Raw genomic sequence first — 16,690 nt, 5'->3', positions numbered from 1 at the left:
TCCTTTGGGTGCATGGTGCTCCATGTACTGGGTGATAAGTTGCTTCAGTCGCTTCAATCCCACCCTTTACAACCGTATGGACTATAGCCCACCAGGCTCCTCTGGCCATGGAATTTCCCAGGCAAGAATACTGGAGTGGGTTGCCACTTCTCCAGAGGAACTTTCCAACCCAGGAATCGAATCCTCATCTCCTGTGTCTCCTGCCCTGGCAGGCGGGTTCTTTACCACTAGCGCTACCTGGTGAGCTCAGATCAGCCTTTGATTTGGGTCAGATTCCAGGTGCAACTTGATGGGCAGGTGGCAAATTCTGCTGCAGAGCTACAGGGTCCTGCCCCTCTTTGGGACTGGGAGATTGAGTCAGATTAGTCTCAGGGCTGAATTAGGGGGACAAGACTAAGTTGAGATACGCCTTATACTATTTAGTTTGACGTAGTTACTTTAAAAAGACAAAAGAAGGGGAAGTATTTTTAATCTTAAATGAGAAGAGGAAAAAACTCTTGAGTTTTTCTACATTCAGAATTCAAACCTCCATGGCCTGTGTTTCTTTAGCAGGTTTGTCTTTGAGGCAAATAACACCAATTTTTAAAGTTCTGATTCTATGATGAGGCTCATTAACATACAAGAGAGGGATAGAAGATGAGATGGTTGGATAGCATCACCTATTCAATGGGCAAGAACTTGGCAATCTCTGGGAGATGGTGAGGGATAGGGAGGCCTGGAGTGCTGCAGTCTCTGGAGTCGCAAAGAGTTGGACACAACTTAGCGACTGAACAACAGCAACATATACAAAATTTTGCCTCTTTCCTCCTGAGCCCAGCCTGCCCTTGGCCTTTCCAGCTCTGCCCCAGGAGCCACTCTGCTCCCCACAGAGATCAGAGCCTTTCCAGCCTCCAGGACTCTCCAGGCGCACCTTGCCCGCCTCTTCTTGCTCTGGCTCTCCTCCCTGTCTTCTCGAAGAACCTGTCTGTGCTTGCTTCCTTCTGCCCTGGATGCCTTGGCTCTTCCCCCTGCTCCCCCAGCAGAGTGGCTCTGACCCGCTCAGGGATTCCCATATCTATCCAGCAGCTTCCCAGCATGAGGAACAGGGCCTGACCATCCTGCAGGGCCAGTGCCTGCTGCTCCTCTGTAGGGAAGGCTGCCTCCTCCCTCCAGTTAACCACTGCTCACTCCTCAAGTGTCCCTTCCTCCACAAGCTCCCTGGACCCCGAGCCCAAGCCAGGCTGGGCTGGTGGGTGCTCTTGGGTCTCCCTGCACTCTCCTCCCAGCATCAAATGAGGTCATGTGAACAAAGAACCTATGGGGTGCTAGGCACTTAGCAAGCACTGAGCAGTGCTGGCTCCCTCCCCGCTCAAAGGTTCAAGGCCGCTGTGACTGCCCTTAATCCATTGCCCAGCAGCTCCAGCTCGGAGTGCGGGGACCACGGGGGCAGGGTCCCCATTGCTGGCTCCTACGGCTCAGGGAAAGGGGATGGGAAGCCAGAGCGAGTCTCAGCACCGTCCCTGCAGCCGTGGGCAGGACTGGGAACTGGCCCCTCCTGGAGCCTGGAACCAGAGGTCACAAATACTAACTCACCCAGCAGAAAGACGAAAGAAGTCCACCTTAAGAACAGCTGGAGCAATGGTGACCGGAGGAGTGCGAAGACAAGGAGTTCTGAGTGCTGGTTTTTGACAGAGATCATTCTTAAGGGATGGTGATCATCACTTGCTAAGACCCAAAGCGTGCGAAGCGCCTAGCCGAAGTGGTTTTGTTAGGCTCGGGTTTGGAGGTGGAGCGCAGACCTGGGACGCAGAAGCCAAGTCCCCGCCCCTACTCCCGGGTGGTTCAGGGCGAAGCCCGACGGTCTAGGGCGGTGGCAGGGCCCCGCAGGCAGCGGCCTGGGGCTCCTCTTTTCTTGGCCCGGAAATCCCGGCCTCAACCCTCGCGGGTGCATCCGGCTCACCGGCCTCCCCGAGCAAGTGCTCGGTCAGCGCGGAGCCAGAGACGCGCGCCTCTGATTCCGAGGCGGACACCCGCGCGTCTGCATGGCCACCGGAACGGCTTCGGGCGGCCGCAGGCTGCCCAGGGGTTCCGCGGTCTTCACCACCTTCCCCGACCTGCTCTTCATCTTCGAGTTTGTGAGTCGCTGAGGACCAGGGAGGGCGGGCTGGGACGGGATGGGATGGGCAGTGCCGCGCGCGCTCTCCCCGCCCGCCCGTCCCGGAGCGGCCCTGGTCCGGGAGCACTGGGTGGGGTAGAGAAGGAGGGTGAGGACTGTCTCTTCCCCACCCGCCACATGCAGTCTTCTGGCCCCTTCTAGCCCGCGACGACGGGGAGACCGTCACCGGGGCTTAGGTGGAGAAACCAAACTCACAGGGCTCAGTGGTCGGAAGCTGGCCGGGTTCCACCGGCAGCGCGCCGGTACCAAAGCTGCGCTCCTAACTTGCTTCCCATGGGCTTCTTGGCGATCGACGTCCTTGTAGAGGCGCCCAGCTCTCTCCATGGTCAGGAATTTGTTTTAAAAATATAAAAATCGGCAAAAGAAAGATTAAGTATTACCGAAAGCGGTGTGGAGATAGGGTTGGTGTTGCAGGAGGAACCGAATCCGGATTATTTTCTCTTGGACGTTTCTGGAGAGTGAACGAAATTTTGGCAATCTGGAAATGATAAAACCAGCCGTCGTTTGCTCGCCACAGTCATTGTACCCAGTGTGAAGGATGGAGGGAGGGAGAGGGGCCTGTGAGAGCCGGGCCCTGACTTGGCTGACCTTGAGCATCCAAGGACTCCTTCCCCTGCAGTTGGTCCTTCCTTACACTGGAGCCGCACAGCCTCAACCCGAGGCTGCGGGAAAGCGCTTCTTCCTCTGGGCTCCTGTGAAGTGCTCCCTGTGGGACTCAGGCTAAACTTCCCAGGGCCTGGCCTAAAGGCGGTGGAGGGGTGGCAGGCAGGCTGTATTCCTTCTGTGGCTTTAACGCCAGAAGCCGCGAGACTCATTTCCCTGCAGCCCCACCGCATAAATGGCCGCCTGGAGAGTCCGTTGGAAAAGAAAACGTCCAGACCTGTTTAGAAACGGGACCCCAGCTTCTTGTCTCCTGATTGTCAAGGAGATGTGAACAGCAAAGGGAGCAGGTTCTGTCTTCCCTGGAGGGTTGGGGGAGATGGCAGAAGGGGTCAAGGTAGCCTGGTCGCACCCCTGTGGAGGAGCTGACATCTAGGAGAAGCCCTGGACACCTCTGGACCTAGCCACACCATTTGTAGGTGGGGACACTCGGGCCCCGAGTGGAAAGGACTGGCATCCACTAGAATGTTCCTTCCCAGACCACTCATCTCTGCTTCCAGTCAGCACTGAGCCTGTGTTTGCTCAAGGCTGGGTTTCTGGAAATGATCCTGTAGAACCTAAGACCAGGGAATAAGTAGTGAATGAGTAGTTCCTTCAGAGCCTACTGTATTTACAAAGGCAAGTTTTGTGACCAAAAGAGATGCTGGCTAAAAGTGAGGTGTGGTGGGGCAGAGAGATTTTTTAAGCAACAAAAGGACTTGCTAGTGTCTCGTAGGTTGCCCTGATGAGTGGCTTGCTCTGCCTTTGTAACTGTTTGGGGAGCATTATAACAAGAGTCACGAGAGAGTGTGTTAGTTGGGCTTCATGCAGGAGACTCTGGTGCACCCTCCTCCTCTTGCGCAGACAAGGTCTGGCTCAGGTGGCAGCAGGCGTGTGTGCTGGGGGTAGGGGGATCCTGGCGCCACAGAAGGGACAGCCTCCCAGCGCCCTCTGCCTCCTCTGTCATCACAGCTTAGTGGATGGAGTGCCAGAGTGAAGGATGAGCCCAGCCTGCTGGGGGGAGTCCTGGGTGATGAGGAGGATCCCCCTAAATCAACAAAAGTAGAAAACCAGGTGTAGGAAATCTCAGATCTATGGACTACCTGAAATGCATCATTTTGATGCCTGCAGATAGTAGCGGCTTCTAAGAAAAATGTCTCCTTTGCCCCAAATACCTCTCTCACACCTGTCTTAGAAGTCATTTGTTTCTCTACCCCATTAACCCCTGCTTACCGGATCACACCCCTCCCACTTCCAGAGGGCCCTGGTGCCTCAGTGTCATCCTAAATTTTTTACTTCCTCCTTGAATTGGGGATGGGCTCATAGGGTGCCTGGGAGCGCAGAAAAGAAAGCAGATGCCCGTTCTTTATATTTTCATCTGTACAAGTTGTACACATACAAAGCTGTACGTGTTTTGATGTGTGGAAAGAGTAGAGAACTAAAGGGCCTAAGAAGGAGCTGGCCAATCTGGGAGGGATGTTTATGTTTTTTAAATTATGAACTGTTTCAACAACAAAACATATACAACCCAATTAAGAAAATGGACAAAGGACTTGAATGCACAGTACTCCAAAGAAGACATGCAAATGGTCAATAAGCACGTGGAAAGATACCCATCATCATTAATCACTAGGAAAATGAAATCAAAGCCACAGTGACTACTGACCCGGTGTGGGACAGCTACTGAGCCTGCAGGCCGTGGAGCCTGTGCTCCTCACCTAGAGAAGCCACTGCAGTGAGAAGCCCGCGCACTGCAACCAGAGAGGAGCCGCGCTCCGCAGCTAGAGAAAAGCCTGCACAGCAATGAAAAGAAAATAAATAAGTAAACTATCTTAAAAACACAATGAGCTCTACTTCACGTGAAATTAGGACTACTGTTATCAAAAAACTGGAAAATAAGTACTGGCTAGGATGTGGAGAAATTGGGACCCTCAGACATTGCTGGTATTGGAGAAGGAAATGGCAACCCACTCCAGTGTTCTTGCCTAGAGAATCCCAGGGACGGGGGAACCTGGTGGGCTGCTGTCTATGGGGTCACACAGAGTCGGACACGACTGAAGCAACTTAGCAGACATTGCTGGTGGGAATGTAAATTTGTTCACCTGCTATGAAATACAGTTTGGTAATTCCTCAGAAATAATTACCAGCCATCATCACAAAAATCTACGACAATAATGGAGAGGGTGTGGAGAGAAGGAAACACCTCCTACACTGTTGGTGCAAATGTAAATTGGTACAACCACTGTAGAGAACGGTAGTATGGAAATTCCTTAAAAAACTAAAATAAAGCTACCGTATGATACTGCAATCCCACTCCTGGGCATATATCTGGAGAAAAACATGGTCTGAAAGGAAATATCCACCCCAGTGTTCTTTGCAGCACAGTTTAAAATAGCCAAGAAATGAAAGCAATCTAAATGTCTATTGACAGATGAATAGATAAAGAATATGTGGCACATACATGCAATGGAATATTACTCAGCCATTTAAAAGAATGAAATAATGCCAGTTGGAGCAACATCAGTGGGCCTGGAGATGATCATACTATGAAATAAGTCAGACATCATATGAAATTGCTTATATGCAAATCTTTTAAAAATTATACAAGTGAACTTATTTATAACAGAAACAGACTCACAGAGAATAAATTAACGGCTACCCGGGGGAAGGGTGGGGGGCAGGGATAGATTGGAAGTTTGGGATTGACAGGTACACGCTGCTATGTTGTAAACAGATAACCAACAAGGACCTACTGTATAGCACAGGAGACTCTGCTCAATATTACTTAATAACCTAAATTGGAAAAGAGTTTGAGAAAGAATAGGTGTGTGTGTATGTACAGATGAATCACTTTGCTGTGCACTCGAAACGAACACAACTTTGTTAATCACCCATCCTCCAAGATAAAATTAAAATTTTTAATTAAAATTTTTAAAACATAATAGTAATTACCACATGACCCAGCAATTCCTAGATTTATGACCAAAAGAATTGAATACAGAGACCTGAATAGGTACATAAACATGCATGTTTATAGCAGCTCCATTCACAGTAATTAACAGGGAGAAATAGCCCAAATGTCCCATCAGTGGGTGAATTAATAAAGAAATTGTGACCTTCCGTGCAATGGACTATTACTCAGCCTTAGAAAGGAATGGAGCACCGATCCATACTATAGAGTTAATGAGTGTGAAACCGCTGTGCTGAGAAGCCAGACACAAAAGGTCACGTGGTGTAGGACCCCATTTATATGAAAGGCACAGAAGAGATAAGGTTATGGACACAGAACACGAACCAGTGGTTTACTAGGGCCTGAGAAGAGAGTGAAACAGGGAGCGGTTCACTGGGCATGGTGCTTCCTTTTGGGGTGATACAGTGTTTTGGAGTTAGAGATGGTGGACTGCACAACGTCCTGAATGCATTAAAAGCACCGAACTGGTCAAGGTGAAACGGTTCACTTCCTGTTGTGCCAATTCCACGTCAGTTTGTTTTTTCCAGGTTCGATGCATGAGACAGGGTGCTCGGCGCTGGTGCACTGGGATAACCCAGAGGGATGGGATGGGGAGGGAGGAGGGAGGGGGATTCAGGATGGGGAACACATGTATACCCATGGCGGATTCATGTCAGTGTATGGCAAAACCGATACAATATTGTAATTAGCCTCCAAAAAAAATAAATAAATATAAAGTGAATCTAAAAATAATAAGAAGAATAATTTATTTATTTGGGCTGTGCTGGGCCATCGTTGCTGTGCGGGCTTCTCTCTAGTTATAGGAGTGGGCTGACTCCCACTGTGGTGTGTGGGCGCCTCGTCACAGTGACTTCTCTTCTCGCAGCGCTCAGGCTCGAGGGCACACGGGCCTCAGCCACATGGGCTCCAGAGCACAGGCTCAGAAGTGGCCCACGGACTTAAGTGCTCCGAGCCACGAGGGATCTTCCCAGACCAGGGATCAAACCTGCCTCTCCTGTATTGGCAGGTGGTTCTTTACCACTGAGCCACCAGGGAAGTCCCTCCACTTCAGCTTCTTAAAATTAAGAACTATTTCAAATATTATAGAAAAGTATATATAATAATTTTGGAGAAGGAAATGGTAACCCACTCCAGTATTCTTGCCTGGAGAATTCCATGGAAAGAGAAGCCTGGCGGGCTGCTGTCCGTGGGGCTGCAAAGAGTCGGACACGACCTAGTGATGGACACTATACTATGTATAATACTTTAATGAAAACCCTTGTAATTATCGCTCAGTTTTGTCAAATCTTAATGTTCCTCTCAGTATTAAGGAAATAGAACTTTCAGACGACATGTAAGCCCCCTGGATACTCTGCTTATTACTGTCTCTTCTTCCAGCTACAGAACCACCCCTGGGCTGAATGTGTGTTCAAGGTTAAAACTTGACTGCACCCCTAACTACCTCTGACTACACGTGGTGTGGGTTTATGTTTTCTCACTTTATGAAAGTTTTGTTGCCCTGTACATATCCTTCTGCAACAGGCTTTTCATGCAGCCTTATTCTGAGGTTTATACATGTTGACACTCTTTATCCATCTTCTGTTGATGGGCATTTGGGCGATTTCCAATCTGCTTCATTTTGATACTGCAGACGGCACTGCCAAAGAACATTCATGTATTCCCTTTACTTGTATGTTGGGAATTTCTTTCAGGAACACACACACTGGGTCATAGGGGTTGCACGTCCTCCTATTCCCAGATGTTAGCACATCACTGTCCAAAAGGGTTATTCCCCCTTACACAGCCCAGGAGTGGAGTTACCAGGAAGCTAATAAATATTAATTAAGCTCAGGACCCCTGCTTGCGCAGACTGTTTCCAGGACTCTGGCTTGCTTTGCATTCTTTTAGAAAGAAGGTTCCCATATTGTATAACCGTCCTGACTCCCACCAGCAGCTTATCAAAGTCTCCATTGTTCCCAGACCTTGCCTCACTTGGCAGAGTCAGACTTTGTAATTTTCTGCTAGTCCAACGGGTCTGAAAGGCTTGATCCATTTTTTAAATCTGTGGTCCAGTGAGTTGTTGCTTACTCCCAGTCCATATTCCCATACCTGACCTCCCAATAGGCTGGGAGTTGCAGATGCCAGACCTTCAGCCTCCAGGTCAGCAGGGTGGACACCACTCCCCCTGCAAGACCAGGAAACTACCCAGGAGCAGGGAAGAGTGGTATCTTGGGTGAGGCATGGCAGCTCTCCCCCGGCCTGCACCCCTACCCTGGAGCTCCTGACCTCTGAAGGCTGCAGGGCCGTCACAGGAAGAGGGAGACAGGCACGACCCGGTGGTGTAAGCCCATCTCTCTGAGCCACACACACCACACAGCTGTTGCCAGAAGTGGGGTCACAGAACAGAGCATGCTGAACCTGGGGAGGGTGGGGGAGGGGCACTTCCGCTGCAGTTCACCAGCCCCAGGGCCGAAGGACAGCTGGCAGCAGGAGCAAGGCTCCTCTCGTGGGGCAGGCTCCTCTCCACCAGCGTGACTCTTCTCCTGGCCACTTCTAAAGCCGACCCTACATACGAGGGCAGTGTCATGGTGAACTGCTCTTGCGTCAGCTTGTGTAACTGTCACACACACACACAGAGGTCCTGACCTGGGCTCCACAGCCAGCCTGTTGAAGCCGGCACTTAGCAGCTGTGGGGATGTGAGCGGGCAACTGTGCCTCAGTTTTCACATCAATAAAATGGGGACACGACAGTATAAACCTGTGGGATGCTGTGAGGAATAAGTGAATGTCATATACACAAAGCTCTTAAGACGAGTGATGCACACAGTTACTGCTCGGTAGCAATCAGGTGCAATGATTAATTTAGTAACGCCTCAAATGCATGGTCTGAGATCACCTGGCTAGTGTGTGCTGAAAGGGGGCAAGCGGGCAGGGGCAGGGGCGGTATGGGTGACCCACACCACCTTTTCTTTAGATGCCCTTCTCAGGCAGGACGCTGAGTAGATTCGGGGGCGGGTGAGGCTGTTGAGGGAACATTCAACTTGTCTCTGGGTCAAGTACCACACAGATAACCTATCTCAGTAGGGCGTCCCACAGACTCTCCTCCCCAAAGAGGGGAAACGGAGGGCAGAAGTGGGCATGTCCTCTGCCAGGAGCCGCTCTGGCCAGCCTGACCACGGGGGGTGACCAAGGAGAAGAGGATGCTGTGGCTGCCCCTCCTGTCTTGTGCCTTCGGGTGGCACCAGCACGGTGCCAGGACCCTGGGGAAAGCTTTGTGAATTCTGAGCGTGTATTAGTAGCAAATTGCCGTATCTGCCAGAAGGCAGAGGAGCAGTTGCCACGGGGCCTGGTTAAACTTTTCAAACATGATTTGTCATCGTGTCAGTTTATCAGCGTCTGGCAGGGCCCTGTTTCAGGGCGAGGGCACCTGCTGGCACTAAACCTTGCCCGCAGGCAGTCTCCCAGAGCCTCCATCATGCCCTCCAGTTGCCTGCTGATAAGCCAGACACTGTGGGTCGAGGGACCTGGCCAGAAGGGGACCACCCAACCACTCTTACGTCTTAGGACTCTTCCCTAAGACAGACCAGCCCCTCAGTGGTCTCCATTCACGGTGCCCCGGTGTGGGTGCCCGTGCGGCTAAGTCCTTCATACCCAGCTGACCTGGAAGCCCACTCTGAGAGCACCTTTCCTGTACTGCAGGCCAGTCTTGGGGTCTGCCCCCTGTCTGATGCATGACTCTGCCCATGTCCCTGGCACACACTGGGCTCCCTGAGACACTAGTTCTCAGGATGCGTCCACAGGAAAGGGACTGGCATTTATCTCCTACCTGGCCAATGTGTATGAATCAGAAGAGAATCCTCGACCACAAGGGAAGAAGGGTAAAACTGACACCCACACCCTTCCCAAAGAGACAGCCTGAGGCCCTGCAGAGCAGCGCTGTTGGCTGAGGCGCTCTGCTCACTGCTGCACGCGCACTGCTGTGAGCTTGCCGCGCTGCCGGCCCCCTGGGTGCCTCCCATCAGATCTGTTTTTCTTGCACAGAACCCACTCCTGTCTGATCTAAGCGTCTAAGGATTTTTTTTTTTTTTTTGTCTCTTATGGCTGACATTCATATTTTTCATGAAACCTCCTTATTCGATCTCTGTATCCTGCTGGGTAAAGCCAGTGGGCACAGGGAGGGAAGAAGGTCCATCCAAACGAGGGCAAGCCTGTCTACAAGCCCTTGGCTTTGAGGATCTGAGGTCATGACCTCTACATCTGTCCTTACGCTCCTGGAACTCCCTGACCCTGAGGACACCAAGCAGAGTGTCTTCTGGATAACGACAAGGAAAAGAGCACTTCTCTCATGCCTGCCCTAGGTCATCCAAGACCAGGCCCTCTTGGGTCCTTCCCACTCCTGCCACACCTCCAGTAGATAGAGTGCTTCCTGGACTTGGTCATTTAGGGGCCAATTTTTTTTAATGCTAATAACATAGTGTAGCTAATTCATTTTGCAAAGTAAAGACCAAAAGGATCAACTAGTCCCTACCATTTTATAAAAGAAAGGATATTTTTATATCAAAAATACTTGCTGTAATTCAGTTGCTCGGTCATGTCCGATTCTGTGACCCTATGGAGTGCGACACGCCAGGTTTCCCTGTCCTTCACCATCTCCCAGAGTTTGCTCAAACTCACGTCCGTTGAGTCAATGATGCCATCCAACCATCTCATCCTCTGTCATCCTCTTCTCCTCCTGCCTTCAATCTTTCCAGAATCAGGGTCTTTTCCAATGAGTTAGCTCTTTGCATCAGGTAGGCTGCAGTCCATGGGGTCGTGAAGAGTCCGACACGACTGAGTGACTTCAGTTTCATGCATTGGAGAAGGAAATGGCAACCCACTCCAGTGTTCTTGCCTGGAGAATCCCAGGGACGGGGGAGCCTGGTGGGCTGCCGTCTATGGGGTCACACAGAGTCAGACACGACTGAAGCGACTTAGTAGCAGCAGCAGCAGCAGCTAAAATATTAGTGCTTCAGCATCAGTCCAGTTCCAGTGAGTATTCAGGGCTGATTTCCTTTAGGATTGACTGGTTTGATCTCATTGCAGTCCAAGAGATTCTCAAGAGTATTCTCCAGCACCACAATTCAAAAGCATCAACTGTTTGGCACTCAGCCTTCTTTATGGTCCAGCTCTCACATCTGTACATGACGACTGGGAAAACCATAGCTTTGACTATATGGGCCTTTGTCAGCAAAGTGATGTCTCTGCTTTTCAATGCGCTGTCCAGGTTTGTCATAATTTTTCTTCCAAGGAGCAAGCAGCTTTCAATTTCACGGCCACAGTCATGGGATTTTGGAGCCCAAGGAAACAAAATCTACAACGGTTTCCACTGTTTCCCCATCTATTTGCCATGAAGTGATGGGACCGGATGCCATGATCTTAGTTTTTTGAATGCTGAGTTTTAAGCCAGCTTTTTCACTCTCCTCTTTTCCCTTCATCAAGAGGCTCTTTAGTTCCTCTTTGCTTTCTGCCATCCAAAAATTAGGAAGGATATAACCTCAGAAATAGCTCTTCTAATGATAAAACTGGATGGCATAAATCCTTTCTAGTGCTAACAAATTTTTACCTAGTATATGACTCAGTTTGCCCATCTCACAAATGGTTCAGTATGAGGATTAACCGAGTTAACATTTGTGAAGAGCCCCGGCTCGCCAGTGTGACCGCTGGGCCTGGGCCGTCCTGGTCTGATCGTCACCCTTGTCTCCCTCCCTCTGCAGGCCTTTGGGGGGCTGGTATGGATTCTCATCCTCTTGACACAGGTGCCCGTCCCCCTGGTCCAGGGCTGGGTCCTGTTCGTGTCTGTGTCCTGCTTCATAGTCACCACTCTCCTGCTCTTCCTCTACATTGTTGGTGCCCATAAGAACTGGAATTTCTGGATCACCCTGGTGAGTCCAGCCCTGCGTGTCTGGGGCAGGGGGTAGTGATGGGCACTGTCCCCTGGGAGGTGGGCTTTCCCAGTGCTGGGTGAGGAGCCCTGTGGGTGTCTCCCGCGCGCCCTCCAAGGCCAAGTGGCGACAGCAGCCCAGGGGTCCCGCGGCAGGAGGCTGACTGACGCTGTCCCTGCCTGGTTTTCTGGGGGCTGCTCTGCCTTCTCCTCTGTGATCACCCCTTTCCTGGAAACCAGCAGCCCAGCATCCCTCCCTGTCCCTCCTGCACCTGCCAGGGGTCGGTCGGCCTCTCCCACCACCCGCAGGACTGGCTTTCGCCTCCGGGGAGGGGCTGGGGCGCCGGGGGTGGGCCCTGCTGCCCGGTGTGAGGCATGCTCACTGCCCGGCTCCCGTCCCCGCCTCTAACGCGGGGTCACCAGAGAGGAGCCTGGCAGGGGAAGAGATGGCCTGTGATCTCCCTTCCGCGTGAATTCTGCCTTGAGACCCGTGAAGGGGGGAAATGACGCCTGGGCCACCTGCCCTGCCCTCCCCTGGACGGGGTGGGGCCGTCAGCCAGGCCTCTTACTCTCCAAAGGCCTCCAGCCTAGACTTCAGAAACCCCCTCCATTCACAACTACTCAAAGCCCGTTCTAGTACTTTTTTCCTTTTAACTATACCTGGAGCCCCACTAGACTACCCCCCAAAATGAACAACAAAACCACGGACACGGCCTAACCTTTTCACTCTGCACTGGCACCAAGACCACATCTGAACTCCGGGCTGTGACCGTGCATGACACCTCTCATGTCCAAAACCGATTTCCAACAATCCAAGAGGCCCTCTCCCAGCCCTTACTAGATCTCATCTCAAGTGAAAGTCCCTCCTCCTTTAAAGTCCTTTCTCTGCTCCCAAACCGAGGAGCAGCCCTGGTTAGTGAATCAGTCCTTGTGAGGAGGGGGTGGGGGTAGAGCGGAGGTTGGGCGGGGAAGGGGTAAAAGGAAACCACGGAGGGTAACACAGGGGCCTGGCCAGGCAGGGACAGGTGGGCTCAGGGGCCCCCCAGGACCATAGCCGCCCACGTCACCACTGGCACCCCATCTCTCTGATGGCCCTTTCTGACCTGCAGGACACAGCCTACCATTGCCTCGCCGCCCTGTTCTACTTCAGCGCCTCTGCCCTGGAAACTCTGGTCACTATCGGCCTGCAAGACGACATACACAAACATTACAGTGAAAACATCTCCGCTGTGGTGAGTCCTCGGTTCAGCCTCAGTGTTCACAGCCCCCGCTGCCCACTGACGGGGGTTCTGAGCAGAAGGGCTCCTGAGTCCTCCCTGGTGGTTCTTAGTTTGCTTAATTCTCAACCAAGTAAACTTTCCTCCTCATTTCTGCAAAAACAAAGCCCCAGACGAGGGAACTGATGCGCCCAGACCCTCTCGGGCACAGTCAGTTCTGCAGTGCCCAGGCCCGGGCTGGCCAGGTGTCTGAGCCTGGGTGGGCTTTGAGGGGGCAGATGTGGGAGGCGGCGCGACCATGAGGGTCTGGCACTGTCGGAGCTCCTGTGAACAATCATTTTCCCCTCACAGCAGCCCGAGGATGCAGGTGGGGTCCAGGCCAACTACTCTGTTACCCGCAGTCTTAGCACAACTGTGAGCAGAGAGTCTGCCCACCTGGGTTCCAGGCTGTCCCTGAGGGTCTTCCAGGGAAGCTCACGGTCAGGGCGGGGGCAGTGTTGAGACCAGGGATGGGAAACTGAGTGGCCAGTGTCTCCCAGGCCCTGGCTCTGGGGCTGCGGGGAGGCCCCTCCAGGCACAGCATGTCCAGACCTCCAGCTGTGGGTGTTTGCTTCTGGGATTAGACCTTTGTCTCTTGTCCACGGCGTCTCCTTCCTGGCAGCTCTGAGAACCTGTGCAGTAAGAGGGTGTGAACTTCACACTCATTCTTTCTGCAAGTCTCTTGCACCTTCTGAGCCTCAGTTTGCTCACCTATAAAATGAGACAGCAATCCTTTTTGTTTCCCTGGAGGATGAGCGAGCTATTAAACCACTTCCTCCCAAGGCTTCCCAGGTAGCAATGGGTAGAACAGGGGCTGGAACCTCCCTCACCCCATTAGAATAGATGGGGTGAGACTGCAGGTCCCTAAGCTCTAAAAGGAACATCCTCCCACTGTGGGGACAAGACCCCTTAGTGGGCTGTGAATTCATGACCTAATTTCCTCGTTGCTGAAATGGATCAGAATGACCAGGAGTTCAAGAGAGAGGGGACATAAGTATAACCTACAGCTGATTCATGTTGATGTATGGCAGAAACCAACACAATATTGTAAAGCAATTACCCTCCAATTAAAAATACATACATTAAAAAAAAAAAAAAAGAATGGCAGGGAATGAGAACGTATTGTTTCCTAGAACTCTTTTCCAGAGTTGTGCTTGTATAGGCTTGCATCAGGGTGCTAATTCATATCAGATGTATTTCTAACCATGAACATTGTTTAAAAAGCAAGAAAAAGTTGAAGAAACATTACTCCTTACTTAGATTTCTAGGAAATCCTGAGGTCGAATGTGATGACAGACCACAACATGACCATCCCAGGTGCCAAAGCCGTGTCTCCTCACACCTTTTGGGAAGGGTAGATCAGAGGGCAGCAGAGGATGGGATAGTTAGATAGCATCACTGACTCAGTGGACATGAACTTGAGCAAACAGGAGATGCAGAAGGACAAGGAAGCCTGGCGTACTGCAGTCGATGGGATCACAGAGTTGGACACCACCAAGTGAACAACAGAACAGAGGTTGAAATAAAACCCACGGGGTGGGCGCCGCTGGGCTCTGGGAAGGGGGTTAGTGCGGGTGCCCTTCCTGCTCCCAGAGGCAGGGGTCTCGGGGAGAGGGCCTCTAAGCCTGTCTGCTAGCCTCCAGGGGCCTGTTCCCTTCCCTGGGGAAGCTACACACTCCCCTCAGCTCCCAGCCGCTCCCAGTTCCATAAGCAGGGCCCTCTCATGGTCCCTGGGACCCCCTCAACTGTCCCACAGAGTGGGAGCCTCGCCCATGTTAGTTCATCTCCCAAGATGGCGCCCAACTACAGCAAGGCAGCGCCTGGGCTGCTCTCCCTCCCCTTGGGAGGGTCATCCGCCTCCTCCGTCACCTTCAGATGACTGTTTCTACACCCCCCACAGTAGAGAAACCACAGGTACCTCCCTCATCTCAACCCCAGGAGCTGGAAACTCTTGACCCCACACCCAAAGCCAAGCCAGATGCAGATGTTTGCTTGTGGGCAGGCAGCCCTTGGGGCCAGCCACTCCGAGCTGGGTGAGAGGATAGACAGTGCCCAGGTGAGAACGTGGCAAGCCAGGGCCTTGACCAGGCACAGTGTGACCATTTGCCACATTTCTCAGCCTCTGCTCCCAGCAGCTTTCTCAGTAAGCCCCCTCCTTTCAGCAAAGGCTCAAAATTCCTCCTCCCAATGCCAGTCCCTCACTTCCTGTGTCCTGGCTTCCTGGCCTATGCTTGTGAAATTCAGGATCTTAGCGTAAAATTCTGGTGGGGGTCTGAGGATGTCTAGGCAGCAATGAGACCTTAACCAGAGCCAGCAAACCCATGCAGTCGTATTCTCTGAGCCAAGGCTGCTGGAATCAAAGCTGGTGGACTCCGGTCATCCTGGTGTGCAGGAAGGAAGCTTTCCATGAAGAGCAGGGGACATTTGCTGCAAGTATCTTTGGAGGGGTCTCTGAGGGCCCTCATTTCCAACTGGGTGGCACCAAATGGAGATGTGTGATGGCAGTGGTTGACTTTGCATGCCAAGGTCAGGAGATGCAATAGGTCACCTGGAGTCAGTGCCTAGAGCATTCTGGGCTACGCCTGGGCTCTGAAAGGAAGGATGACTGTGTGAGTGATGGGAAACAATGGCAGTCCACAAACTTCAGGGCCAAGTGTCATGCAAGCGGCCAGCCCAGCTTGGAAGGCCCATGACTTGCCCTCTCACCAGGCACCCCCATTAACGGTTATTTTTCTTGGTTGCAGGTGTTTTCAATCATAGTCACGCTGCTGTACATGGTCCACGCCGTGTTTTCTTTAATCAGATGCAAGGTTTCCTACAGGAACAGAGAACATTCCTGAAAACACAGACAATGGTCACTCATCAGGCTGCCTTCCAGCATAACATTTGAGGCTGCAGAATTGCTCTCGATTGTGGAAAAAGAAAACAAAAAGCCACATTCTCTTTCTTTGTGGGTGCTATGTTGACTGTTCAGGTACCTTCGTGTCAGGGTAAAGGGCTTGCTACCTTTAGCCTCCAAGAGTTGAGAAGTCTTTCTAGGGTCATTTCCTATTGAAGGGGGTGGTGGGGTGGGAAGTGGGGACTGTGATCTGAGAGACCACAAAACAAGGATCCCCCACTGGTCTCTGGACCGAGTCTTTGTTACTATCGATTGCAATTTTCCATGGGCTCTTTTGAGTATCCATCTTGCAGCATGTTTCTAGGTCTTCAAGGAAATCTTACATCTTCAAGGATATTCTAGTTGTCATAGAGAATAAAACTCTCCCAGCAAATATTTACCGATGTGCAGGAAGAAACATGATAAACTCTTCAAATAATTTATAAAGTGCCTTTATGGTCAATATTCTCATGGGGTAATTTTTTTTTTTTTTCTCCCATGTGGGCAACACCATCATGTCAGCTTTCTTTCTAAGGAATCCTTGCTTAGACCAAATCTCAGAAGCAGCATCAAAGGGCAGTTCAGATGACAGCTGTTTGTTATTCCAGAGTAACTGTACCAGGAAAGGCCACTTTCACTGAGTCTACTTAAAACTTCAGTTAAAATGTTATAGGAGGGACTTCCCCGGTAGTCCAGTGACTAACACTTCACGCCCTCAATGCAGGGGCCCAGCTTCAATCCCTGGTCAGGTAACCAGATCCCCCATGCCACAACTAAGACCCAGCACAGCCAAATAAATAATTTTTTAAAATGTTGCAGTAAATTAGGAGCAAAAGATTTGATCAGGGCTTATACTGAATATTTTAAATACAAAGAAAGGATAGGAAGTTTG

The 16,690-nt window shown here is 51.4% G+C and overlaps 1 protein-coding gene across 1 annotated transcript; it reads left to right on the top strand.

Moving 5' to 3' along the window:
- The first annotated feature begins 1,992 nt into the window (after window positions 1-1,992).
- Window positions 1,993-16,263, top strand: LOC147363787 (myelin and lymphocyte protein-like). Its single transcript, XM_086328271.1, has 4 exons — window positions 1,993-2,114; window positions 11,498-11,665; window positions 12,774-12,896; window positions 15,665-16,263. The coding sequence occupies exons 1-4, from the start codon at window positions 2,022-2,024 to the stop codon at window positions 15,758-15,760; spliced, it is 480 nt and encodes a 159-aa protein (XP_086184397.1). The 5' UTR covers window positions 1,993-2,021; the 3' UTR covers window positions 15,761-16,263.
- The last annotated feature ends 427 nt before the right edge of the window (window positions 16,264-16,690 follow it).

This window comes from Bos grunniens, chromosome 11, assembly GCF_055505025.1.
Source record: "Bos grunniens cultivar Pamir isolate PY7600 chromosome 11, Bosgru_T2T1.0, whole genome shotgun sequence".
In the NCBI taxonomy this organism is placed as follows: Eukaryota; Metazoa; Chordata; class Mammalia; order Artiodactyla; family Bovidae; genus Bos; species Bos grunniens.
The sequence above is the reverse complement of the archived record's forward strand: the minus strand, read 5'-3'. Positions and strand labels throughout refer to the sequence as shown.

Bases quoted from the DNA above. Each gene is read 5' to 3' on its own strand.
- LOC147363787 (XM_086328271.1), top strand. From the start codon at position 2,022: ATGGCCACCGGAACGGCTTCGGGCGGCCGCAGGCTGCCCAGGGGTTCC. The intron at 2,115-11,497 runs GTGAGTCGCTGA...CTCCCTCTGCAG, and splicing joins TGCTCTTCATCTTCGAGTTT to GCCTTTGGGGGGCTGGTATG. The intron at 12,897-15,664 runs GTGAGTCCTCGG...TCTTGGTTGCAG, and splicing joins GTGAAAACATCTCCGCTGTG to GTGTTTTCAATCATAGTCAC.